Below are 23045 nucleotides of genomic sequence, written 5' to 3'. Positions count from 1 at the left end.
GGTCCAATCTCATGTAATGTATCTCCGTACAATGTTCTCATGTTGCTCACTTTATGATTCAATGATTGCGTGCGTGTTTGCAGGGTAAAACATTGATGGCAAGAAATGAGAAGGAAGCAACAATAGCTGATTTACAAACAGCTAAGATGCAAGTAAATGCGACAGATGCTGCAGAGAAGAAGAAACGGGAGATTCAAAATTCTAACTAAATTACTTGTGCAATCATGCTGCAGGTTAAAGGTATTGTGGTGCTAATTAATAGTTGATCCGTATCATTTTTTTTTTGAGCTGCTAATTGTGATATATAGTTGAATTTAAAATGTAATTTGTTTTCTAAAGGTTACTGAAATACTTTGCTTGCATAATTGCTCTATCAGATTATTACAACCATGTTTAGGAGTTCAGCTTTGTTCACTTTATTGTTTACATATGACTAAGAGTCTAAGACGCACTGCGTATAGTTTTAAGGAAAACATTATCAACTGAAACTTATTTTCCAAAAGTTAATTATAAGCAAACTATAAAGCTCACTAAGCCTCAATTTAACTATGTTCCAAATCTGTGTCATTTTGAACATCCTAACGATCCAGTTAGAGATAAGGGGCATTACATACGGAGTAGTTTTTATCATGGAGCACATGCATATTGGGCTAGCAAAACTAAGATATAACCAAAGAAATATATGGCAAAAATATTCTCATCTTTCTACACTAAAAAGAAAAATACATATACACATCAATGGTTAGTTGGTAACACTTTAACTGAAACAATACTAAGTAGACGAAAAAAGTAAAAAAAAATAAAATCAAAATGTCCTCTGTCCTAAAAATAAAAGGGTTGAAGTAATTGAACAAGTAACAAAAAAAAGGGTCAGAGAAATCCGCTCCCAAAATGTCACCAAAAAAAGTCCCCTAATAGTATTAGGATTGACCACAACATATCAGGATTCAGGTTTATAAATTTTGCAAGATGCATCATTGTTATTTTCATTGATTTGATCGAGGATTAAACCGATTTTTAGCATTTTTAATTAGTGGGTTAGCTTTTTTTTTTGGAACCCCCATGTCTTCACTTGGGACTGGTTGGAGGGCCTTCGAGCCGAATATAATCATACATAATCCCTTGGAAAGGACTTACTCCCTTTGATTGAGTCAAATATAGAGTATTGCTGCCTTTGTTGAGTTCACTTCCTTTGACATCTACGTTGTAAAGCCAATAAAGTCCATGAATACCATGCCTTGCAATTGAGTTATCATTCCCTATTTTCCCGGTTGTAAAGATTGGAAGACTTGGTTTTGGCTTGTTGAATCGTATCTAGTAGACAGAACGACAAAAACCTAAATTAGCATGCATCTAAGTAGTATACTATACAAGTCTCATTAGCTGTTTCTGATAGTTTATTAGTCAAAGATCGAAATCAAGCTAAAGTTGAAACATGTGATCAAGAAATGTTTATGGTCTACTTTAAAAAAAGATTTAGCCATTCAGGGTACGTTCTCTTCACCTAAACTTATTTGAACATAACTTAGTAGATCTAATTAGACCCGACTAGCTTGATTTTCACCCTACACGGTTACACCTAATGAGCCCTGAACCTTATCTGTTGGTGAACAGATTGCACTCTTATTTTTCTTTTTTCTCTATAAAAGGCTAAAAGGGAATGCAGTCGTACCTGCAAGTCGGAATTGGTGGCAGAGGCTATAGCCAACCTGAGTTTGTAGGTTGCATCTAATGCAACATCGTCTAAATTGAATTTGACTGACCATGTGGTGCCATTATACCTTCCACCTAATGGCCTGTAGCAGGAAACACAGCCATTTAAGTTTGAGAAACATGGTACAAGAATTATTTTAAAAATTTGGCATGAATAAATGTCCAAAATGAGTGCAATGGGAGTAACCTTGTGACTTGAGCATAGAACCAATCCTTTGAGTAATCACTTGCATTAACATCATAGACTAAGTCATCCTTTGGATATAATTCTGCATATCTTTCCCACAAACCATATTGCCTAAACCTGTTCATAATCATAAGAAATCGATTCACTAACTTTATTGCCTATATTTCAAGAAAATAATACGAAGTATATATGAATATTAGCTTTCTCCGAAATTAGAGTTTAAGAGAAGTGCGAATATACCTATCAGGGTGATTAACATAGAGTTTATTGACGTATTTTGGATTAGGATCAGGGATGAAGAATTCCCTAGCAAGACGATCAGGCACACCTATTTCCCATAAGGTTGGTCCATCCCTTGGTGGCTCAAACACAACCTCACCCACATCTACATTCTGTCCTGTATTAACAATTAGTAATAATATAGCATTAATAGGCTGCTTATATCAAGTACTCAATCCAAAAATGCAAAGATAACGCATTTGGAGTTCCAATCATAAACCAAGACTATTTTAAAAAACATGACAACTGTTTTTGGAAATTCATATGTAGTATACAGTTCTGATAATTCCAAATAAAGAACATTATATATCACTAAGATGCAAACGAAACAGATTGATTAAGACTTTCATAATTGAAGATGATCAAAGAAAATTTACCTACTGTTATGTTGATAGGCACATTGTGTTTAAAGTCTCCAATAAAGCCATCAACCCAACCATGAAGGTTGTAGCTGCCAACTCGTACAAATGAAATTGTGAAATTCCCATGCTGATCTGTTCGTGTCCAGAATTGGTAAGTCTGTTGAAGCAGCACAAAAAGGTTTTACCACAATATATTTTCTAAGCAAATTGTTATCGAGAGTATATATTGTATAGGTATATACTCCATATACTTTGTAATTGGTTTCAGATCAAAATGAAAGATTTCTGATCAGAAAACTTTGAGAGTGAGTTTGTGATTCTAGTTTCAATGTGTCTAAGGACAACAATCTTAGTTAGTTACTCCAATTCCTTTATATATTGGATTGTTTTCTACTTCTAGAGTATTTAATGTGATCGTGTTTGTTCATCCTTCATGTTGTTAATTACTATGTAGTGTCAAAGAGTTTTTATCAACCCACTCCTTATTTAGGGCATGAACCTCGTTATTTAAGATTGTTGTAGATCAACATAGGTGATAGACACTTTCGAAAGCATTGAGACAACAATGTTAGCTGATATAGGTTGAATGTGAGAGTATTAGACAACATCTTTCAAGTAGAGGATAATGTTTTGACTTAACCAACGAACCATATAAAGTTAAAATGTAGTGTTCGGAAGGGTCACGGTTAATACAAAGATTAATATAAATAAGGTGCATAGAGCCATATTAGTACCTTGCTATCCCTTTGCCAAGATCCTGCTTCTCCTGGGGGACCTAGTCCAATGAATGCATTTCTTGCTGGTCCCTTTTCTTTGCTCAGATATCTGAAACATTCATTTTGGTTCAACTTATGAGGAGGCTTAACGGAATATTAAACTTTTTTCTGAGTAATAATAGAGACTTACTTGTCATGAACGAAAAATCGTCCAGTAACGTTAACTCGTTCATTGGCTTTAGGGAAATCTTCTGATGCTGGGAAGCTGTATGGCCATTGTTTGACTTCAGACATCATCTTCAGAAATGAGATGAATAGAATGTTAATTATGTAATTCAAGATTAAGCTAATTGTTTTGAAGATTATTTGGAATGAAAAAATTGTACCCTTTCTTTAGCATCATCCCAAAGCAAAGGAAGATCTTGTCCAGTGGTTACATTATTCATATACATAAACATAGGGCCATATATATGATTCCATGGTTCTCCTTCAGCAAATCTCGGTATTAGGTCTTCTCCTGAGTAGTGTGCACTTACAAACATCTGTTCATATTCAAATCATTAAAACTATATTGAATACTATTTTAAAATGTTCGGAAAATTGTGTTTTTTTTTCTAAATTGTACCTAGAAATTATGGTCACATGTCTATCACACACTAATAAGTAATTATAAAATAAATACATCCACACCATCTTAGATGTAATGCGCTTTATTTTGCGCGTGTAAAATTCCCTGTTCATCGATTCATTGGTGAGGTGTACTTATTTTTAGGTTCACTTGTGCTTACTAGCTAGAGATGAGGAATTGGGACAATGTGACGGTTCAATCTGGGGTGAGCATACCACTCACAGAGAAAACTTACAGCAAGAGTGGATGGGCCGACATGAGAGGTGAGGAATTGTTTGTTGGGGCCGCCCGAACGGAACTCATAGCTGGGAGTGATTTGCCAGAATCCAGTAGGCGGGTCTTTACTGATCCACCCATGTACTCGAATGTCTTGGCTTTCCATTGAATACTGGTACTTGTCATCCACCTGTGCCATAAACCCAAACTTAACCAATCTTACAACTATCCAAAAACAATCAATTTGTCCGGTATCAGTTGTCACGTAATCATTTTAAATTACTCCCAATATGTCTTTTATTTTTTGACTTTTGAATATGTCAACATGCTGTCGGTTGTATCTTGTTGTACACAGATAACTTATGGGTGTGTTTTATATACCAATCTTGTTAATAGTCCAGCTTCTAAAATCAAATACATATCATACGGAAGCATTGTATGCTACCAAACATACCTCTCCTTTAAATTGTGGATCAGTAGGATTCTTCAATATCACTGCTTCAGGATAAATAAGCTCTTCAGCTCTATCCTTCATACGATCCTCCGGTACAGGCATTTCTCTTTGCCTATTATCCGCTATCACCATGTACTTAAACCTGGCCAAAATCACGGTGTAACATGAAAATAGGTTAATTTTATACGAAGTATGTTGCATTCAATTTCCAAATTCATACACCATTTTGAAAAAGTGCAAAGATAGCAAGTACACTTACTGCTGTCTTTGAAGCTTGAAAGCAAGCCTAGCATTGGGCATACCAAAAGCAGGCCAAGCTGCCCTCTCAAAGATACCATAGGCATAAATGCCCGATACTCCACGTAGCATCACATACCTATACCATTCGTTCATGTTACTCGTTGATTTTTGTAGAAAATGGAGCAACAAATGAACACAATAACGGGAAGAAATCAATTGGTATCATCACATTTGAGAAATCTACTCACATTCTATACCCGGTGACATTAATCAAAGGCAAAACTGTGTACAAAATGGATTAAAAAATAACTTATATCAAAGGCAAAACCGTGTACAAAATTGATTAAAAATAACTTATTATGTAACTTGTTGCGCTACCTATAGTTATTTTTTTTTTTCATTTTACGTGTTATTGCTACTTTCCTGGAGAATACATTCAATTTTTACAATAAGGGTCTGTTCTCTTACGTTGAAATTCAGTTGAGCTCAATTCAGTTTAGTTTAGTTCAGCTCCTAATTTCCTTCTCTTATAAAATATTCATTTCATTTCAGTTCAGCTCAGTTCAGTTCAGCTGAGTTCAGTCAATGAGAACAGGCCCTAAGTGTGTGTGAGATAGGCTAACTTAAGACTCAATGTGTGACAATAACAAGTGTAGGTCATAATCCAGTCGGAAAACTAAAATGTTTTAGTTTGAGCAAATCCGTAAAGGAAATAAAAAATGTTCTTAGAAATCGAGATTTTATTTGAATAAGATACACAATCTAATGAAGGTGCTTAAGTAATTTGACACAAGTTTCATTAAATTATAACCCCCTATTTTATTTAAAATACAGAATGTGTTGAAGTTGAATTCATACCTTTGATCTATTTCCATTGGAGCAACCTTTTTACCACCAGTAGCAGGATCATATGATATCTTAAACGATAATTCTAATTGTTCTTCTTTTTCAAGAATTACTCGAAAATCAGTACCAACTATCCTGTTAATTGAAAATTTAAAAAATTATTTGGGCACAATTCTATCATATACATACTAGTACTAAAAATGAATATGACAAAATGCACCAAATCCTTGATTATACTGAAATTTCTACAATGTCATTCTTTAAAACGTAGAAAGTATATACTACCTCTGGAAATTTCCTTTGGTTCCTTTTGTACCGGGTGGAGCCCAAACAACATCCCAATACCTTAATAAGAATTAACATTTACTTGTATATCAGAGATGGTGAAAAATAGTTAATACTCCGTAATACATATAACAATTTGAATTGTACTCGTGTATCTTTGTTTCTAATGACAAAAAAACTTTGATTGATGATATAAGTATTGAACATTAATAAGTATACCCTCTATCGTCTTCTGGATTAACTGTATCAAGAATGTTATCAACTCCGTTGTATCGGATGCCAGTGACAAATCCACCAGGTTTGGCTATTGTAGCTTGCAGAAATCCGTTATCCATAATTACCTACAATAAAACACATGACTTAGGCCCCGTTCTTTTCACATTATTTCTGCTGAACTTAAATTGTTTTTATAGAAACAAAATTATATTTGCTGAACTTAAATTATTTTTACTGGACTTAAATTAATTTTACTAAACTGAAATTATTTTTATTGAACTGAAATTATTTAACTAATTTTCTACTCCGTATTATAATTCTTCTTTATGAAAACTGAATTTTACTGAACTGAACTTATTAGTACTGAATATTATTTTTTAAGGTGAAGAGAACATGGCCTTATTCTACTATATTTTTGTAAAACACCGTGAGCTAAAATTATTGGTAGTGTCACATAAAGAAAAACATCATATTAGGCATGTCACGTAATTCTTTTAACAAAATGTACGTAGTTGTTCACAAGTTTCCCATTTGAACTAAAAATATGACGAACTTACAAATTTGTCTTGGACGGTGAGTTTGACTGGTGGGAATGATTTCGCCGGAGGAGCTGATGCAGGCTCATCTGTGGCTCCATCTGCGGCTGGCTCTTCCGCAGTTGGTCCTTCTGCAGTTGGCCCTTCTGCTGTTGGACTTGTATCATTCGGCATTGCTTTTGGTGTTTGTGGTGGTGTTGGTGACTTTGGCTTCAAAGGTGCTTCTGGTTTTTTGCTGCCCAAATTAACAATTATAGTGATGGAAATAGATAAAACAATTCATCTTTTATAGTGACACATTTTTAATAACCTCATTAAACTATTTGTAATTCCATTAAAGTTGTACGAGTACAAAGTATTAGTAATCCAATAACCCCCCGTTTACACTCAACTAGTTCATACCATTAACTTGTATAAGGTCAATAGTAAACTTTTTTGAACACATCACGCTATCAACTAATAGTGTAACACGTCTCATTAAATAAAAATTTGTGAGGATATGAGTCCTTGACTCCTACCTTAACATAGTACCACTTTCAAACCATTCATAGGTATAATTTTTCGAAAAAAATAATTAAAGCTACAATTTCTTTTCACATTAGGTACAATAAACAATATATCACATGTATATGACACACATTCTCATGTGTATCACACACGCGTCACAAATTGTCTAAGCATATGTACGTACATGGTACACCCGAGGTAATGTAGACCAAATGAATAAAAGGAATGAACATAAAGCCATATGAAATACTAGCACATAAGAAAACTTACCCATTGTTATACATTTTGGAGGTACAAGCAGCATTAACCGAAACACTGGATACATCATTGCATGAAATCATGAAGGGATAATGTTTGGTCTTGAAAGGACCAAAAAAAAACTTGAGATCTCCACTAAGGGATAATTTAAGCTTCATATCCTCTGGTTTCACATTCTGTTTTAGTTCAACCTCATTTTTGGTACTTACTTTCAATTTTGATACACCCTTAGACTTTTGTACAAAATTTTGGACGTGGGTTTCCCCTAAATGTGCTTGCACACCATCCCAACTCGTGTCCATCACCATATTCCCAAAATCAACGCCAACCAGAGGATTTTTGTTATCAGATTCAAAGAAAAAATCAAGATCTGTTGATAATACTTTTTGTTGATCAGTTAACACGTTAGCAACACTAAATTTTGAAACTTGAACATTTTTTACTTGGAAATTTGGCACATGAGCCTTCTTGAAGGCGACAAACAAAACTATGGCATTGATACCTAAGGCGATTAGGATGATAACAACTAAGGCAATGCAAAACCATTTTATGTAGGCGCCCTTTCGTTGCCTAGGCCTATTTGTATGAAAGTCATACTTGCCATGGACAGGCGGTCTTGGGAGCTCTGCAGAGGCTGAGTCCATTGGCGGGAGAGTGTTCGTAATCTATATTAGCCACTCTCCCTCGTCGTGATTTCTTTTTTCCTTTTAATTTTTTAAAATTTTTCTTTGATTGTTGGAGGAACAGATGAACTACTATGCCTAAAGAAAGGAAGACAAAGGTCCTAAACCGAAGTTTGATGTTTGTCAAATGTATCTATTGATGTCAAAAGGTGTTTGCCTAAATTTATTGTTTTTTCTTCATGGTTTAAGCCAAGTTGTCATGGGTGGAGAAATGATGTAAGTAAAGTTGAAGGTTGATATTATCTATCCTTTTATTGGGCTTCCAAAATTTCAGGAAAATTTTGTGATTCTACCATAAATTTTTGGCTAAATTTTCTCCATGTTTTGGAGCCAAAGTAAATTATAGATTTTCCATTGCAATATCTCTTTCCTTTCTTAGATTTATTACAAATGATACGTTCTAAATCAATAATTAGAAAGATGATTATTCCATTTCATAAAATGTGTAAATTATTAACAAATTTTAACCAAGAGTTGGAAGAACATGAATGGATCCAAAATCGCTTTAATAGTGAACTTTTGAGGAAATTTAATACGGAGTACATTTATAAAAAAACACATTCACGGCAAACTTTTTGTGTTAAAAGTAACTTAAAAGATGAAGGTTGATGTTGGCGAGCAAACATTAGTGTGGTTTCTGTATGTCCAAAAACCGTTTGCGACCTAGAACATGATGGTTTGGGCAGCCTGGGCTGCTCAAACGGCATGTTTGGACCCATACACGGTTACGTAGTGAACCAGGCTAAGTCTAGACTGTTTTAGTAGTATGGACTCCATAATGGTCGAGAACAACCATAGCTCCTTTACTAAGATGACACATGATAGTTACGAGTCTAATATGCAGATGCCAATGAGTGCATCTTGGACCAATTCAAACTCAAACCATCCTAAAACAATACAGCCTGAACCAAGTTAAGTCTCTCAAAGGTAGGTATCGCGATGCAACAGCAACAGCAAACCCTTCTTGCTCCACAAATCATCTATGTTAGTGATTAAACTGCTAACACTACTCATGAAATTAAACTCAAGAGTATAAATTGTGCAGTGAAATTTGCAGAGGCCATCCTATGTTTACTTGTTTAGGTATTAAGTTTAAGATCAGATAATGATTTTCCACATTCGTCGTTCAATTGACAAACTTCATCAAGTTCACATGAAGATTTTTAAGTAGAGGTCTTGCTTGACCGAATTTAGCTCCCAAGGCACACGGGCTAAGGAAGAGCTAGTCATATTCATTAGAAACCCGACTAGACCAAGATTGGCAATACAAACGAATAATGAGCGGCTCTTGCCCAACCTAGCTCCCAAGGCACACAGGCTAAGGAACAGCTAGTCATATTCATTAGAAACCCGACCAAACCAAGATTGGCAAAACAAACGAATAATGGGCGGCTCTTGCCCAACCTAGGCTGTGGCCACCAATAATAGATGCGGAGTATTATAATCTCTATTCACGACGTTATCCCAAGGAAATGATGATACGAGTAAAGCATAAAATAATAATACTCCGTACTATGTATGTATAAATACAACCTAGCCTAGATAGAAGTTGAATGATAAGCAATAAATTATAAGCAAAATAGAGACAAAGTGGGACCAAATTACACTTGAAAGAGCATGCAATACAACTAACACATACCCGCATGACGAAGCAAACTAAAGATGTCGACCTCAACACAAAGATATGAAAATGCTCCAAATCTGCTGTAAAGTTAAAGCACATTCAGTACACCAACAGAACACAGATAAACCACACTAAATCACTAATAATTACAGCCACCCAAAAGATCCCTCTAACAACAACACATTCACAAGTATTAACTTAACTCTACCCCACTCTCCAAGCCATACCAAAAATATTAAAATAAAGCGACCGAATACACGAGGGAAAAATTCAAAAATAGAAGGGACCGGTTGAGCAGTTGTTGACTCTCCTAGGGCATAGTACATGAATTTTGTTAATCTTTGTAAGGTAAGAGTCCGGAATCTTACGTACATTGACATCAAGCCAATCTTGGATGCTTTGAGGTTCAACGAGGAGATCCGTTATCTGTGTCAATGAATGTGGATGGATCATTAACCTCCCTTATGCTAGGACTACATAGTTCCTCAATTCGTTTGGTTACTTCTAGCATTGAAGGGCGAGTGTCGGGGTACTGAGCTGCACAGTCTACTGCGAGCTGCAAGAGTTGAACCATCTCCTCCTCGGCGTGTTGGTATCTAAGGAGCTCGAGATCGAACACCTCTGAAGCCCAATCATCCTTGACAACAGATTGTACCCATCTCGGGAGATCAACCCCTTCCTCGTTTAACAAAGCATGTGTTGGTGCTTTGCCGGTGAGGAGTTCCAAGAGTAAAACTCCGAAGCTGTAGACATCAGCTTTTTGGGATACTTTACGTGGCTCTGTGACTTCAGGTGCACGATAGCCATTGACACGAGTTGGAGTGGATGATGGCCCCACAAGCTGAGCTAGGCCGAAGTCAGACACACGAGGTTCGTAGGATTTGGTGAGGAGAACATTGGATGATTTGATGTTTCCATGAGAGACATCTGAGCCTCTAGAGTGGAGGTAAGTAATCCCACGAGCAACTCCAAGGGCAATGCTCGACCTCAATTCCCAGTTTAGAGGTGTTCTACCGGCCCCTTTGTTTCCTTTAAAAAAAAAAAACAACGCAACCATTAAATGAATGCCCTTAAGGATTGGCAATTGCGAAAAGGTATCCTAGACTACGAAAAGTAGAAAGCATATCACATTTTCACCTCATAAGCTCATACGTTCATAAAAAAAGGTTACATGAACCTCTGCTAAAAAAAAAGCAGTAGTCTAATAAGTACTCCCTCTGCCAGAATTTGTAATAATCCCAACCCTCTCAGAATAGGAAGTATACGACATAATTGTATGCATAAAATCACCCATTATGATAGTTGTATTATTTCTATCCCCTCCCGCCCACTTACTTTCAAGCAATCCTAAAACATTACATGTAACTATCATTTTCTTATGGAATTTAATAATTTATAGTTTTAAGACGACAATGACAGGGATGGAAGTTATAGTTTTAAGACGGCAATGACAGGGATGGAAGAATAGTCATAACAGTCCATAGCACAAATAGAATAAACATGCAATTAAGCTTGAATGATCAGGTATAGATTTGAAACCTGACTGATAAAATTAGAATAGTACGGAGTACCAATTATCAAATGAAAATCTCTCAAACACTAGAAGTGAAGAAAGGCAATTCCGGAGACAAATAAACCTATTGTACAGATGTGGGGTTGATGTTGTGGAAAAATAACAATAGCATACAACTCACATTTGATCCAAGTAATAATGGCTACAGTTTTAATATAATTCCAACAAACAAATCTTTTCAACATAATTTAAGCAACATTTCAAGATATAGTAATGCCAAAGTGTAGCAACGGCACTAATCAGCCTCTTTTATGTTGGCCCCTTTATTGACTTGGCAAGCTACATAAATAACCCGAATTTTATATCAGTTTTACACTCATGAGGGTAAACTTCCTAGTTTTCTTCCCTGATAATTTACGCAATTCCCACTTATGAGGACAAAGTGCACAATAGTTGCTAAAATCCATGTTTAACAGCCTAATAATGATTTGAGGTTATACAGTACAATCTTCTCTTTCTTCTAGTTAGAAGAGGGTAAATGTGCTAATTTTATATAACTTTCTCATCTTATCAAAAGAAACACAATCTTTAAGTCTTCTAACATGGGTTAGAATATACCAGAATGCATGACCCTATGACTTGTGTCTAGATTGGAGTCTTTTCGCTAGAGATTAAGGGTATAGAGAATCCTTATTAGGCGGTAATTGAACCCACACTATGCTCAATGATTTAACACCCTTAAACATACAAATAAAGAGTGTAACTAAGATCACCTAAAACAGCTTGGAAATTGCAACAAAATATAAACAGTTTAAGAGAAGTCGCTCACCATGCAAGAATGCAGATAAGCTTCCTGTAGGCATGTAATCAAAGACAAGAAGCTTCTCATCCCTACTGTAATAGTAAGCTCTGAGAGGCACCAAATTCTCGTGCTCCATTGCCCCAACAGCTTCTATCTTCTCCTTGAATTCTACCTCTCCAAGAATCACATCCTTCAACCTCTTTACAGCAACCACCGTACCCATCTCCATAACCGCCTTGTAAGCTGTCCCAAATGTACCTTTTCCCAACACTTCAGCAGAAGCTCTCAACAATTCCTCCAAATCAAACATTTTCCCACCAATCCCATTTCCGAAAAACACCAGCTTTTTAGTTACACCTCCACCATTCACCTCTTCTGCTTTCGTATGTCCAGGGGTAGCCAATGCAGCTGCTGCAACCGCGGGTACTGAATACCCACCTCCGCCATATCCACCATTCTCGACGTCCCCTGCAGGCTTCTCCTCCGGAATATCGAATCCCAGTTGCTTATTGATTGATGCAAGATCAACTGCATTGCTTTCCTTATTCCTCTTCTTACCACATACAAAGACAATAATCATCAAAATCAAAGCAAATGCCACCACAGCTCCAATCACAATCCCGGCAATCGCCCCACCCGACAATCCCTTCTTCTTCTTCTTCTTTTGTTCTCCAGTCAATATACCTGTACCTGCTCATCACACCAACATACAACCACCTTGTTCTCAACAAAAGAAAATCTCCTCGAATATAATTAACATTACTAAATACAACAAATAGTCAACCAACAAAAACTAGGCCCAGTTTATAGTTTCTGGTTGGTAGTTGATTCATTACTATTGTCATCAACAATTCATCTCTCTAAAATCCAAATACTATCAACCAGAAACTAAAACTAACAACTATTTTCCAAAATTTGATTTTAGTTTCATTCAGAAAATCCAAATTAAAAACAATCAAACCCCAGATACTCAAATATTCAAACCCTTGACAATGTTGACATAAGACATAACAGATAAATAACCAGACTAAATATAGAAACAATAATCCAACTAACATAATTTCTTTCCATACTTGTAGCTTTCTACATAGGATAATGATGCAGACGAGATTCGATCCCACATACGAGTAAAACCCGAAAACAATAAAGAAACAAAAGGAAGAAAACCCATTACCTGCAGCAAGACCAGGGCAAATTTGAAGGGGCTTTCCACACAATCTGTTACCCTGAAAAGCAGTGACAGGCATAGAACTAAGACTAACAGGAATTGACCCATTTAAATTATTACTAGACACATTAAATTGGTCCAAATCCAGCTTTAATTCTGGCAAAAACCCTCTCAAATTATTTTCTTGAAGATACAAAGTCTTCAACCTACTCAAATTCCTCAAACTTCCAGGAACTTCACCACTAAAATTATTATTAGCCAAATTAAGCCGAACCAAATTCTTTAACCCAGAAAAAAATTCAGGGATTTCACCCCCAAATTGATTATCCTGCAAATAAATGTTCCTCAACTCAGAACATAACCCCAAATCAGAGGGTAAATTCCCAGATAATTCATTAAACCTAAGACTGAGAGTTTTGAGGGATGTTAAATTTGTGAAAACCCCGGTTGGAATTTCACCGGAGAGAGAAAATCCCGGCAAATGAAGGCCTATTACGGCGTCGTTTTTGCATTGAACACCTGACCAAGAACAGGGGTTGGAATTTGAAGTAGTATTCCATAAAATTGTCCGACCACCTACTGCAGAGGAGAGAGAAATTAGTGCGGATCTACTTGATGAAAGATCTGATAATGCAGTTGGAATTAGTGTTACTACCAACAAAAATAGCAAGAAATTTGCAGTTATTGTACTACCCATTATGAAAAAAAAATGATTTTTTTTTTCTTTTTTTGGAAATTAATGGAGGAAATAGAAAAAAGATCAAAACTTTTCAAATGGGTAGTTTCATGAACAATGCCATTGTTGAAGATGAAGAAAAAAGATGGGATTTTTGAAGGGTTTTAGTTTTTTTTTTCTTTTTTTTTTTCTTTTTTTGGGTTCTTGAGAATTGTGAAGAGTGTTAATTAGAGGAGAAATTGGGAAGAGGGTAGCTTAAGTTTGAAGATTTGGGGAAAAGAGATGAAATTTCAGAGAAAGTAAAAGGGAAATTAAAGAGCTTTAAATTAGTGAAGTGAAAAGAGTGAAAGAGTGAGTGAGTGAGTGAGAGCAGGTGAGAAAGAGAGGGAGAGAGTAATAACAGGCTGTGTCCTGTGTGTAATAAAAACCCTACCTGTTACCTGTTTTTAGTGAGTGATAAAAGTAGCCAAGTAGGTGCCAATTGCCACTCATATTGTCCTTTTTTTTTAATTTTCTCTCTCCTCTTTTTTTCATTTTTAGGGTGGTGTCTTTCTTGGAGTCATGGTTGGTCAATTAAGTGCTTTTTGGCCCTTTTCTATCTTAAAATTACTTTATGTATATTGGTTCATTAGTTGATTTAAAATATATATTTTGGGTTTGAAGTAAATTTACATATTGGATGGTTGTGGTTCGTCCATTCGTGCTTTGTATTAGGGGGTTGGCTAGGCTTGGATTAGTGGTCATGGGTCGCGTTGTGTTGAGTAAAAAACTTTTGAATGATTAGCCTCAATGTAAGTAATTGTCTTGTCAAACCGTATTGTTTTTGAATTTTGAAAAAATTATTTGTCGTGTTAGGCGTATATCGTGTTGTGGTTTTATAGAAAAGACGACTAAGAAACAACCTACATATATATGCACACCCATACTCCCATAGTAACATGCTTGTAAAATAATATATGGAGTATTTGGTAATTCAATTCAAATCCTGAAAACTGGGCGTTGCATCAAATTTGACTAATTACTTAGAGATTAATACGAAGTAAGTAGTGATATCTTGTGTAATAATTCTAATTGGTACATTGCTTTGCTACCTTACATAGTTTTGGGCTTTGTTATTTTGAAATTTCAATGTACATGTTGTCTAATGGACTCCTTACTTGTTGGTCCAACATTGGAGTTTTTCAATTTCAAGCAAAAGTCTTGCCTTGTGAGATGTGAGGTGCTATGTAAAAAGGTTAATATTATTCTTATAAATGAAATCTTTGATTCTTGAAGGTGATAATTTGTATGATCAGTTCATCAAGTGTTTATGAAATATTATCTTGTTAATCCACGTTGTAACAAGATCTTCTATTTATAATTTTATTCATTCTTTATAGCTAATTTGAGGTAGATACAAGTCAAACAACATATTTTATGGCTAACTCGAGACACAAAGAGAACAACACAACAATGCTACTATGTTGTATAGTCGGTTTTCTTGGGTTGTGACTTGTGGTGAAACCTTGTGCTCCCTATGTGCTCTATGCCCTCCCCGGCCGCTTATGACATGTTGTTGCATTAGGTCATTTGAAACTTTGCTTTTGGCTCAACCCATTACCATCTATACAAATGGATATAAAAATTGAATCAATTCAAAGATATCAAACACATTTTTTAAAAATCAATTTATAGCGCAATGCAAGACTGGGTGCGCTACCTAATGATGTTTAAGGGCAACATGAAAAGCCTAGACAGCATTTGGTTCTTCTCGCTGGCCATCTTTCAGAGGATCTAATAGCTTGACAGACCTTTTATAAAGGCTGAATTATTGTTACTATATACAGTACTTTGGTTTTTGAATATATTCCTAAGTTTGTTATCCATTTGCATTGCATATATAGTTGGCATTTGACAGACAGACTCAGATTCCTATAGAAAAGTTCTATGGGTCACATTGAATTTTCAATTTTTGATTTTGAGATCTTAAAAATCGTATGATTCAAGTTATACTATAGGCTACTTATCAGTATGGTCATATGGAGTAGTTTAGCCGGTTAAGTTTTGGAGGCCCTAAATTAAATTTCATGTACATCAATATCCTTCTGTGGCTCTCATGTGGATCAAGGTGAAAAATTCGAGTAGACTTTCAAAAAAATGCCGACACTAGATATAATGTACGTTTAATATTTAATACTATGTACGTGGTATTAAGTAGAGGTGTCAAAAAACTGTTTCAACCCGACTATATCTGATCTAACATGAAAGTGAATTGATTCAGATTTCGACTTATATGAGTGCAATGATTTTTCATGTCTCAAACCCGACCTAGAAATAAGCTGACTCGACTAGACCAACTGAACCCGACTCATTGACTCGAATTGAAACCTCTAGAAACTATTGAAGGTATTTGGCTATCAGTTAAGATCCTTCCGAATGGGTTTGGAGCTTAAGTGAGTCAAGAGCCATAAGAAAATAAGTTGATAGCCTCGGTTTATGGGGCAATCATTGAGTATGCTCTAAGTTGTTGAATATACATCGGAGCATCGGGCTAAGTTTGATGCCTCCTTATATAAGACTATGGTTAGCCTAAAGACAAGTAAAGTTAAGTCTTTTTTATTGACTTTGGGACTAACAACAAGATCGAGTAACGACACAATTCAAGGTACTAGTATCTCAATCTACTGCAGAAAGAAAGGCATCCAAGAAGTTGCTCCTTAATTTTGGCTCACTTCTCCTTGGCCCTGAATTTCATTGTGCCTTTGGTCCAAAATTCCCCCAATCACATGAGTTAAGTTTGATTAAACGTACTTAGTTGGAGGGCATCAAATAATTCAAGCAAGAATAAGGTGGGTCCAAGGTCCATAAATTGTTTGAGATTTGAGACCAACTTATATACTACCTCCGGTTCAATTTACTCGCAACAAAGGAATTTTTTATCCCTTTGTTGCGAGTAAATTGAACCGGAGGTAGTACTATAGTTATATCTAGAAAAACACTAAAGATTTCGTACTATCATCCTAATTTTCCTTAACATTTAGGGGAAAACCGAAAATTAGAGATTTCAATTGTTTGGAGAGAATCAAACTCCTTTTCACAAGATTGGAAGGAGGGCTTCCAACCAACTAGACCAATCTTGTTTCTTAGATTCCGATCAAATCAAATTACGCTAAAAAATTATATAAAGTAGGAGTAATATAAAACTTAATAGTAGTACAAAATATGATTTGGGTCAAATTGGGTTGTTTGAGTTTCTGCAAGTAATTTTATTTTAGATCCGGTTCGCGTAGGATATGTTATGGCCCAAAAAAAAACATATGCTTTATTGCCTCGTTTGTAAATTTGTAATTATCTTATAAATGACAAGTTCTTACATTGTCGCATTTGACCGATGCCTGATACATAATGTTTATTTAAGGTGTAATTTAACCATTGAATTTGATGAAATTTTTACCTTTTACTTGACCAATTTAACCTTTTTCGGAAATAAACACTTATTCATTTATGAGTTTATCATAGTCCATGCATGGTCAATTGTGAGCTTAAATACTAATATAATAATTAAACTTCTTTAAAACTTGTATATCACCTTAACTCCATTTAAATATCAATAGAAGATTAAAATAATTGCTTCCAAAATCTCCAATAACATTGGCCTATGAACTGTTTGCGTCAAACATGTCTTTCCAAGCAAGCGTAACATCGAAAGCAACTTTGATTGCCAAAGTTTTATATAATATTGGAAGCCCACCATTAACTTTAATTAAACAAACTTTATAATCTAACTTTACTTAAGAGGAAAGGGGAAGGATTAGATTTTGCTAAAGATACCTTTGCCTTCCAAAAACAGTGGATTTCGTAGTCTTAAGCAACTCTGGATTTTTGCTTGGAAATAGAGGACTTTATTTATTATTAAATTCATGGTTTAACCATTAATTTTTATTGATGAATATATGATGATATTCATGAGCAAATAAATAATGCTTCCTTGACCATATTTTTGTTAATAAAAAATTATATATATAAAAAAAAAAAAAAAAAAACAAGTATTGTTTGTAGGATTTTTAATTTTTCCGTTGACTTAAATTTACTTTGAATTAATATAGGCATGTTCCATTTTGCTTAAAAAAAAGTTTATTACTTTGCCCCATCAAATTAAATTATTATTTTTTCTCTCTAAATTATTATTTTCGGTTATAAATTTTAAGAACCATGTTTATTTGAGTTTTAAAGAGCTTTATAATTAGCTTAATGGCCCATTTGTAAAGCAATCATAAGTTTCAATGACTTTGTTTGTAATTTGGTGAGGAATCCCATGTTCATTACTATGTCAATGAAACTTCATCCTCAAAGCAAGGGGATGATAATAAAATTTTGTGATAAAATGATGTATTTGAAGAAACTTCTTCCTCAAACATGTATTTGTGATGATAAAATGGATGTTGGCATGAAATTTCATTTGCAAACTTACTTGTAAAACCATTACCATTACCATCATTTGTATCACCAACCAAACGGAAGTAATTATTTTGAAGTCGGTAACAACCAACAGTATTACTAATTTACTTGATGACATAAGGTCTGTTCTGATTTACTGAACTGAGTTGAACTGAACTGATTGAAACTGAACTGAACTAAAATGAAGTTAAACTGAATGCATATTAGAATGATTGTTTGCAAGAACATCGAAAACGATAATTATGTCAACTTCAAAGTCATGATGGTAAGTTTCACTGAAAATTGTTCAAGGATTAGATTATAATGTTACATCAGTTGCCTTTCAGTTTAATATTAATCGCTTGGAGTATTTGTACTTTTCGAATTTTGACACCCTCCTCTACGAACGCTTTTGCATTTTACAACTGCATGTCTACATCATTGCATACTCTTGTAAGCTGTAATACTATGTATAGAATAACTGGAGTTTTAAATTTTTTGATCTTGCTCTAATGCCACTCCATGCTTCGCCAGATTGATCGCCGAACTTCGGATCTTCAAACCCTCAAATAGTTTATCACAGATGCAGGGAGACAGGGAGTATAATGTACTTCGTACTATCTTAAGTTCAGAAAGATTAAACCACCAAAACCTGATTTTAAAGAGCGCTCCTATATAATTTTAGTCCTTTCATCTCTTTTCAATGGACAAAGGGAACTTTTGTAATTTAGGCAACGAACAAAAACATGTTAATTGACAATGTGTTGCCAATGGAGTCATATGGAGCTACGAAGAAAATAACAAAACGACCAAAACAAACAAAAACAAAAATCACCTCATTTTCAATACATTCGGACCTTTAGCAAACAAACCATAAATGTAGTCATCTTCAACAATCTCAACCATGAAGGCTCGTATGGTTCCGAAAAATATAGTTATCATATTCTGAAAGATATCGAGAAATGAAATCCACAATTTATTTTTGTTTCACATAAGCATTGAAGATTATGGCAAAAAACAGAGCCACATGAGAGATCAAAAACCTGAGGCTGCAGCAAGGTGTGACCCAGAAAAATAGTAGAGTATAGAAATTAAACATTCTGCAATCCGCAAAGATTACATACCATAATTCTCGAAAAATAGTTACAACAAACAATAGAAATTCCAAGCTTAGGTCCCAAAAAAAACCACAAGCTCCTAAACCCTCTCCATCTCTCTCGACCAAATCAAATCAAACCATACACCACACTAATACGTTTTTTTTTTCTTTTTTGACCAAACAGAAAGAAAAACAAAGAGACAACAGGAGACTATGTAGGACTACAATCTCAAAACTTATCTTCTTAGAAGCACTTTCGGTGAACAATTGATGGGCCAGATTCATCGTATTCTCCCTTGGAGATCCACATCTGCAAAACACACAACATTATGAGTTATATGCTTTTAAATTAAAACACTGCAACAAAGCACTAACAATTCAATACTAAAACGATGCAGTACCTGTTGGAAGGTGCTGAGAGACGCAAGGATAGACCCTCCTATCCAGACACTGTACTTCCTCTCAGGAGGTGCAACAACCTTGATCTTCATGCTGCTGGGAGCAAGAGCTGTGATTTCTTTGCTCATACGGTCAGCAATGCCAGGGAACATAGTTGTACCACCACTGAGGACGATGTTACCGTATAGGTCCTTCCTGATATCGACATCACACTTCATGATGGAGTTGTAGGTAGTCTCGTGGATACCTGCAGCTTCCATACCGATCAATGATGGCTGGAAGAGGACCTCTGGGCAACGGAATCTCTCAGCTCCGATGGTAATGACCTGACCATCAGGAAGCTCGTAGTTCTTTTCAATGGCAGAGCTGCTCTTGGCAGTCTCTGATTCCTGCTCAAAGTCAAGAGCAACGTATGCAAGCTTCTCCTTAATATCACGGACAATTTCCCGTTCAGCTGATGTTGTGAACATGTAACCTCTCTCGGTAAGGATCTTCATGAGATAATCGGTAAGATCACGACCAGCAAGATCCAAACGAAGGATGGCATGGGGGAGGGCATAACCCTCGTAAATGGGAACTGTGTGACTCACACCATCACCGGAGTCGAGCACGATACCTGTTCAATGGACACAGATGAGATGTTAATACACATGACAGCAGACAATAATACAAGGAAATTAGATAAACATAACAGTTTGAGTAGCTACAAACCTGTGGTACGACCACTAGCGTACAGAGATAGAACGGCCTGAATGGCAACATACATAGCGGGCACATTGAAGGTCTCAAACATGATCTGGGTCATCTTCTCTCTGTTAGCCTTAGGGTTCAATGGTGCCTCAGTAAGCAACACTGGGTGTTCTTCTGGGGCAACACGAAGTTCATTGTAGAAGGTGTGATGCCAAATCTTCTCCATATCATCCCAGTTGCTCACAATACCGTGCTCAATTGGGTACTTCAAGGTCAAAATACCTCTCTTAGACTGAGCTTCGTCTCCAACATATGCATCCTTCTGTCCCATACCAACCATGACACCAGTGTGTCTGGGACGACCAACAATACTTGGGAAGACGGCCCTTGGAGCATCATCTCCGGCAAATCCAGCCTTTACAATGAAAAACAGAAGCAAATTTAGATCCAACACAAATCATTAAACAGTAAGAACAATTGCAACTAGTGCAAGAGTGTCATCTTACCTTGACCATACCAGTTCCATTGTCACAGACAAGGGGTTGGATCTCCTCTGCATCAGCCATCTCGATTTATATACTACATAAACAATGTCCACACATCAATATAAGGTAATTGTGATTTGTAGGTGCAATAAACAACGGACTCGATCACCCATATCTCATTATCAGACCAATTCAACATGAAACAGTCAACTAAACACAATCAGTACATAATTGTTAATAATATATGACTCAATCATGACTACTACATGCCGGTTTGAAACTTCAATGATGACACATACACAGCTATTAGTCAATGTCAATTGAATTTTGTATCGTATTCTTAACACTATTCGCACCTCTGCACCAAACTCAATCACACCACATTTCATGCTACCAATTGTTATTTCAAACCAAACCACTCAAAAAGAACTATAATGTCTAACAACCTAGCAGCAACAGAGAAAGACCAACCTCTTAGGAATCTCTAGATTTAAAAGGCCGAAAAGGAGCAAATTACTTTTTAGATCTCTAATTCGAGCTTTAGTATCTATTAAACATTTCTCAACATTCTATTCATACCTACTTATACGATCATATGTTGAATGAAGTGAGTCTAATACTAATAATTCATTTGATCCAATTATAATACAGCAATCAGCATCCTACAACTTTAATATGAACATATAATCATACTTAAAACAAATAGCTGTCAGCTAATTACAACCGCATGTTCAAGTACTACTTCAAACATCTCCAAATGAAAGAAATCTGCCATTCAAGCAAAACAATTCATCAAAGAGTATACTCTCTAACGTTTTAGCATCTACGAATGACAGAAATCTAGCATCAAACTTCGCAATTCATCAATACTTTCACATCTCCAAATCGCAATCAGCTCATCAAATTAAAATCGCAAATCGATCCAAATGACAGTAATCGAGCATTTAAGCATCTCCAAAATATTGAATCTAATGTCATTATCAATCACAGTAAACCCTAACATTTCAATAATCGTCAAAAATCATAAATCGAACATAAAATTACACAAAATCAACAGATTTCAGTAGATCGAGCTAGTCAAATCACAATCAATTCAAGTCAACTGAACCACAACTTTCAGATCGGAAACTAATCCACCAATAACAACACTAAATCGAACAAAATATCATCAAATCAACCTCAACTATCAACAAATTCAAACTCAAATTCAAAGCCAAAGAAAGATCCAGAATCATAAATTACAAAAAAATTGAATCTAATCTAAAAAATTAAAAATAAAAACAAAAAAGAGGATCCGAAATTCAAAGTGCGAGAGCTTTTTAGCGCTTACCTTGAAGAACGAAGCGAGCTTGCGGCTGCGAGAGGAGAGAGAAAGTAGAGAGAGAAAGTGAAAGAGATTAGAGAGAGAATTTAGAGAGAGAAAGTGAGAATTTTGAGAGAGAGGCGATTGAATGAGTGACTTGCTATCCTTTATGTTAAGGAGAAAAGCTCCGAAATGAAATGCAAATGAAATGAAATGTAAATGCGGCTTTACATTTCATTTCAAATATTTTTAAAAAAATTTAGAGGGTTTTTATTTTATTTTATTATTTAATTTAAATTAGTAATTTAAAAAAGAAATAAAATAATTAAAAAATAGAGAAAATATTTGGGGAAAAATGAGGACAATGATTTAAGTTCCAGGGAGGAGAGAGAAAGTGAGGGCGGGCGGTGTGACATCATGTGAGCTGGAAGCACGTACTCGTCCACGTGGTCACTTTTTGCTTTTTTGTTTTTATTTATTTTTTTTATTTTTGGAGAAATTAGATTTTATTTATATTTAATTTTTTTGGGGTTCTTTTGAAATAGACATAATTATTTTAGAAAATTGATATTATAAGAAATTTGACAGAATGTTGTTGTGAATTCATGTGCTAGAAAATATTGAGAGAATGTGGAAGCACGTTGTGTTGGGGTTATTGTAGTTATTATTTTCCAACCCCTTTTTAAGTTGGGTGTTCATGTTTCTTCCTTTTGAGGAATTTTTTTTGCCCTACATGTTATTTGT

At 35.4% G+C, this 23045-nt stretch overlaps 3 protein-coding genes across 5 annotated transcripts; all 3 read right to left on the bottom strand.

Moving 5' to 3' along the window:
• Window positions 1-1068: 1068 nt before the first annotated feature.
• LOC145613592 (uncharacterized) lies at window positions 1069-6267 on the bottom strand. The gene is made up of 14 exons (XM_081668693.1): window positions 6146-6267; window positions 5927-5986; window positions 5654-5776; window positions 4815-4931; window positions 4556-4697; window positions 4121-4291; window positions 3644-3799; window positions 3448-3554; window positions 3276-3366; window positions 2557-2698; window positions 2141-2297; window positions 1901-2017; window positions 1673-1796; window positions 1069-1314 (listed from the first exon to the last, which is right to left on the bottom strand). The coding sequence occupies exons 1-14, from the start codon at window positions 6259-6261 to the stop codon at window positions 1069-1071; spliced, it is 1869 nt and encodes a 622-aa protein (XP_081524819.1). The 5' UTR covers window positions 6262-6267.
• A 3450-nt stretch (window positions 6268-9717) lies between these two features.
• Window positions 9718-14257, bottom strand: LOC145614205 (putative inactive receptor kinase At1g48480). 3 transcript variants are annotated; one of them, XM_081669223.1, is made up of 4 exons: window positions 13240-14257; window positions 12093-12755; window positions 10123-10779; window positions 9718-9830 (listed from the first exon to the last, which is right to left on the bottom strand). In XM_081669223.1, exons 1-3 carry the CDS (start codon window positions 13928-13930, stop codon window positions 10157-10159), a joined length of 1977 nt encoding a protein of 658 aa, XP_081525349.1. In that variant the 5' UTR covers window positions 13931-14257; the 3' UTR covers window positions 9718-9830; window positions 10123-10156. The 3 variants fall into 3 exon arrangements, with proteins under 3 accessions (XP_081525349.1, XP_081525350.1, XP_081525348.1); XM_081669224.1 differs by having other exon boundaries at window positions 9718-9827; XM_081669222.1 differs by having other exon boundaries at window positions 9718-10779.
• A 5130-nt stretch (window positions 14258-19387) lies between these two features.
• Window positions 19388-22485, bottom strand: LOC145613188 (actin-7-like). The gene is made up of 5 exons (XM_081668250.1): window positions 22329-22485; window positions 21020-21092; window positions 20535-20928; window positions 19826-20439; window positions 19388-19734 (listed from the first exon to the last, which is right to left on the bottom strand). Exons 2-5 carry the CDS (start codon window positions 21077-21079, stop codon window positions 19669-19671), a joined length of 1134 nt encoding a protein of 377 aa, XP_081524376.1. The 5' UTR covers window positions 21080-21092; window positions 22329-22485; the 3' UTR covers window positions 19388-19668.
• Window positions 22486-23045: the final 560 nt, after the last annotated feature.

Source organism: Chenopodium album, chromosome 25 (assembly GCF_948465745.1).
Source record: "Chenopodium album chromosome 25, dcCheAlbu1.1, whole genome shotgun sequence".
Classification (NCBI taxonomy): Eukaryota; Viridiplantae; Streptophyta; class Magnoliopsida; order Caryophyllales; family Amaranthaceae; genus Chenopodium; species Chenopodium album.
This window is presented reverse-complemented; position numbering and strand designations above follow the sequence as displayed.

Coding starts and splice junctions, on each gene's coding strand:
- LOC145613188 (XM_081668250.1), bottom strand. CDS start 21,079: ATGGCTGATGCAGAGGAGATCCAACCCCTTGTCTGTGACAATGGAACT. Junction 20,440..20,534: donor CGCTAGTGGTCGTACCACAG/GTTTGTAGCTAC, acceptor TCCATTGAACAG/GTATCGTGCTCGACTCCGGT. Junction 19,735..19,825: donor CTCTCAGCACCTTCCAACAG/GTACTGCATCGT, acceptor TGTGTTTTGCAG/ATGTGGATCTCCAAGGGAGA.
- LOC145614205 (XM_081669222.1), bottom strand. CDS start 13,930: ATGGGTAGTACAATAACTGCAAATTTCTTGCTATTTTTGTTGGTAGTA. Junction 12,756..13,239: donor TTGCCCTGGTCTTGCTGCAG/GTAATGGGTTTT, acceptor TGTGATGAGCAG/GTACAGGTATATTGACTGGA. Junction 10,780..12,092: donor CTTATCTGCATTCTTGCATG/GTGAGCGACTTC, acceptor TTTTTTTTAAAG/GAAACAAAGGGGCCGGTAGA.
- LOC145613592 (XM_081668693.1), bottom strand. CDS start 6,261: ATGGATAACGGATTTCTGCAAGCTACAATAGCCAAACCTGGTGGATTT. Junction 4,292..4,555: donor ATCCACAATTTAAAGGAGAG/GTATGTTTGGTA, acceptor TTTATGGCACAG/GTGGATGACAAGTACCAGTA. Junction 3,367..3,447: donor CGATTTTTCGTTCATGACAA/GTAAGTCTCTAT, acceptor TGAATGTTTCAG/ATATCTGAGCAAAGAAAAGG.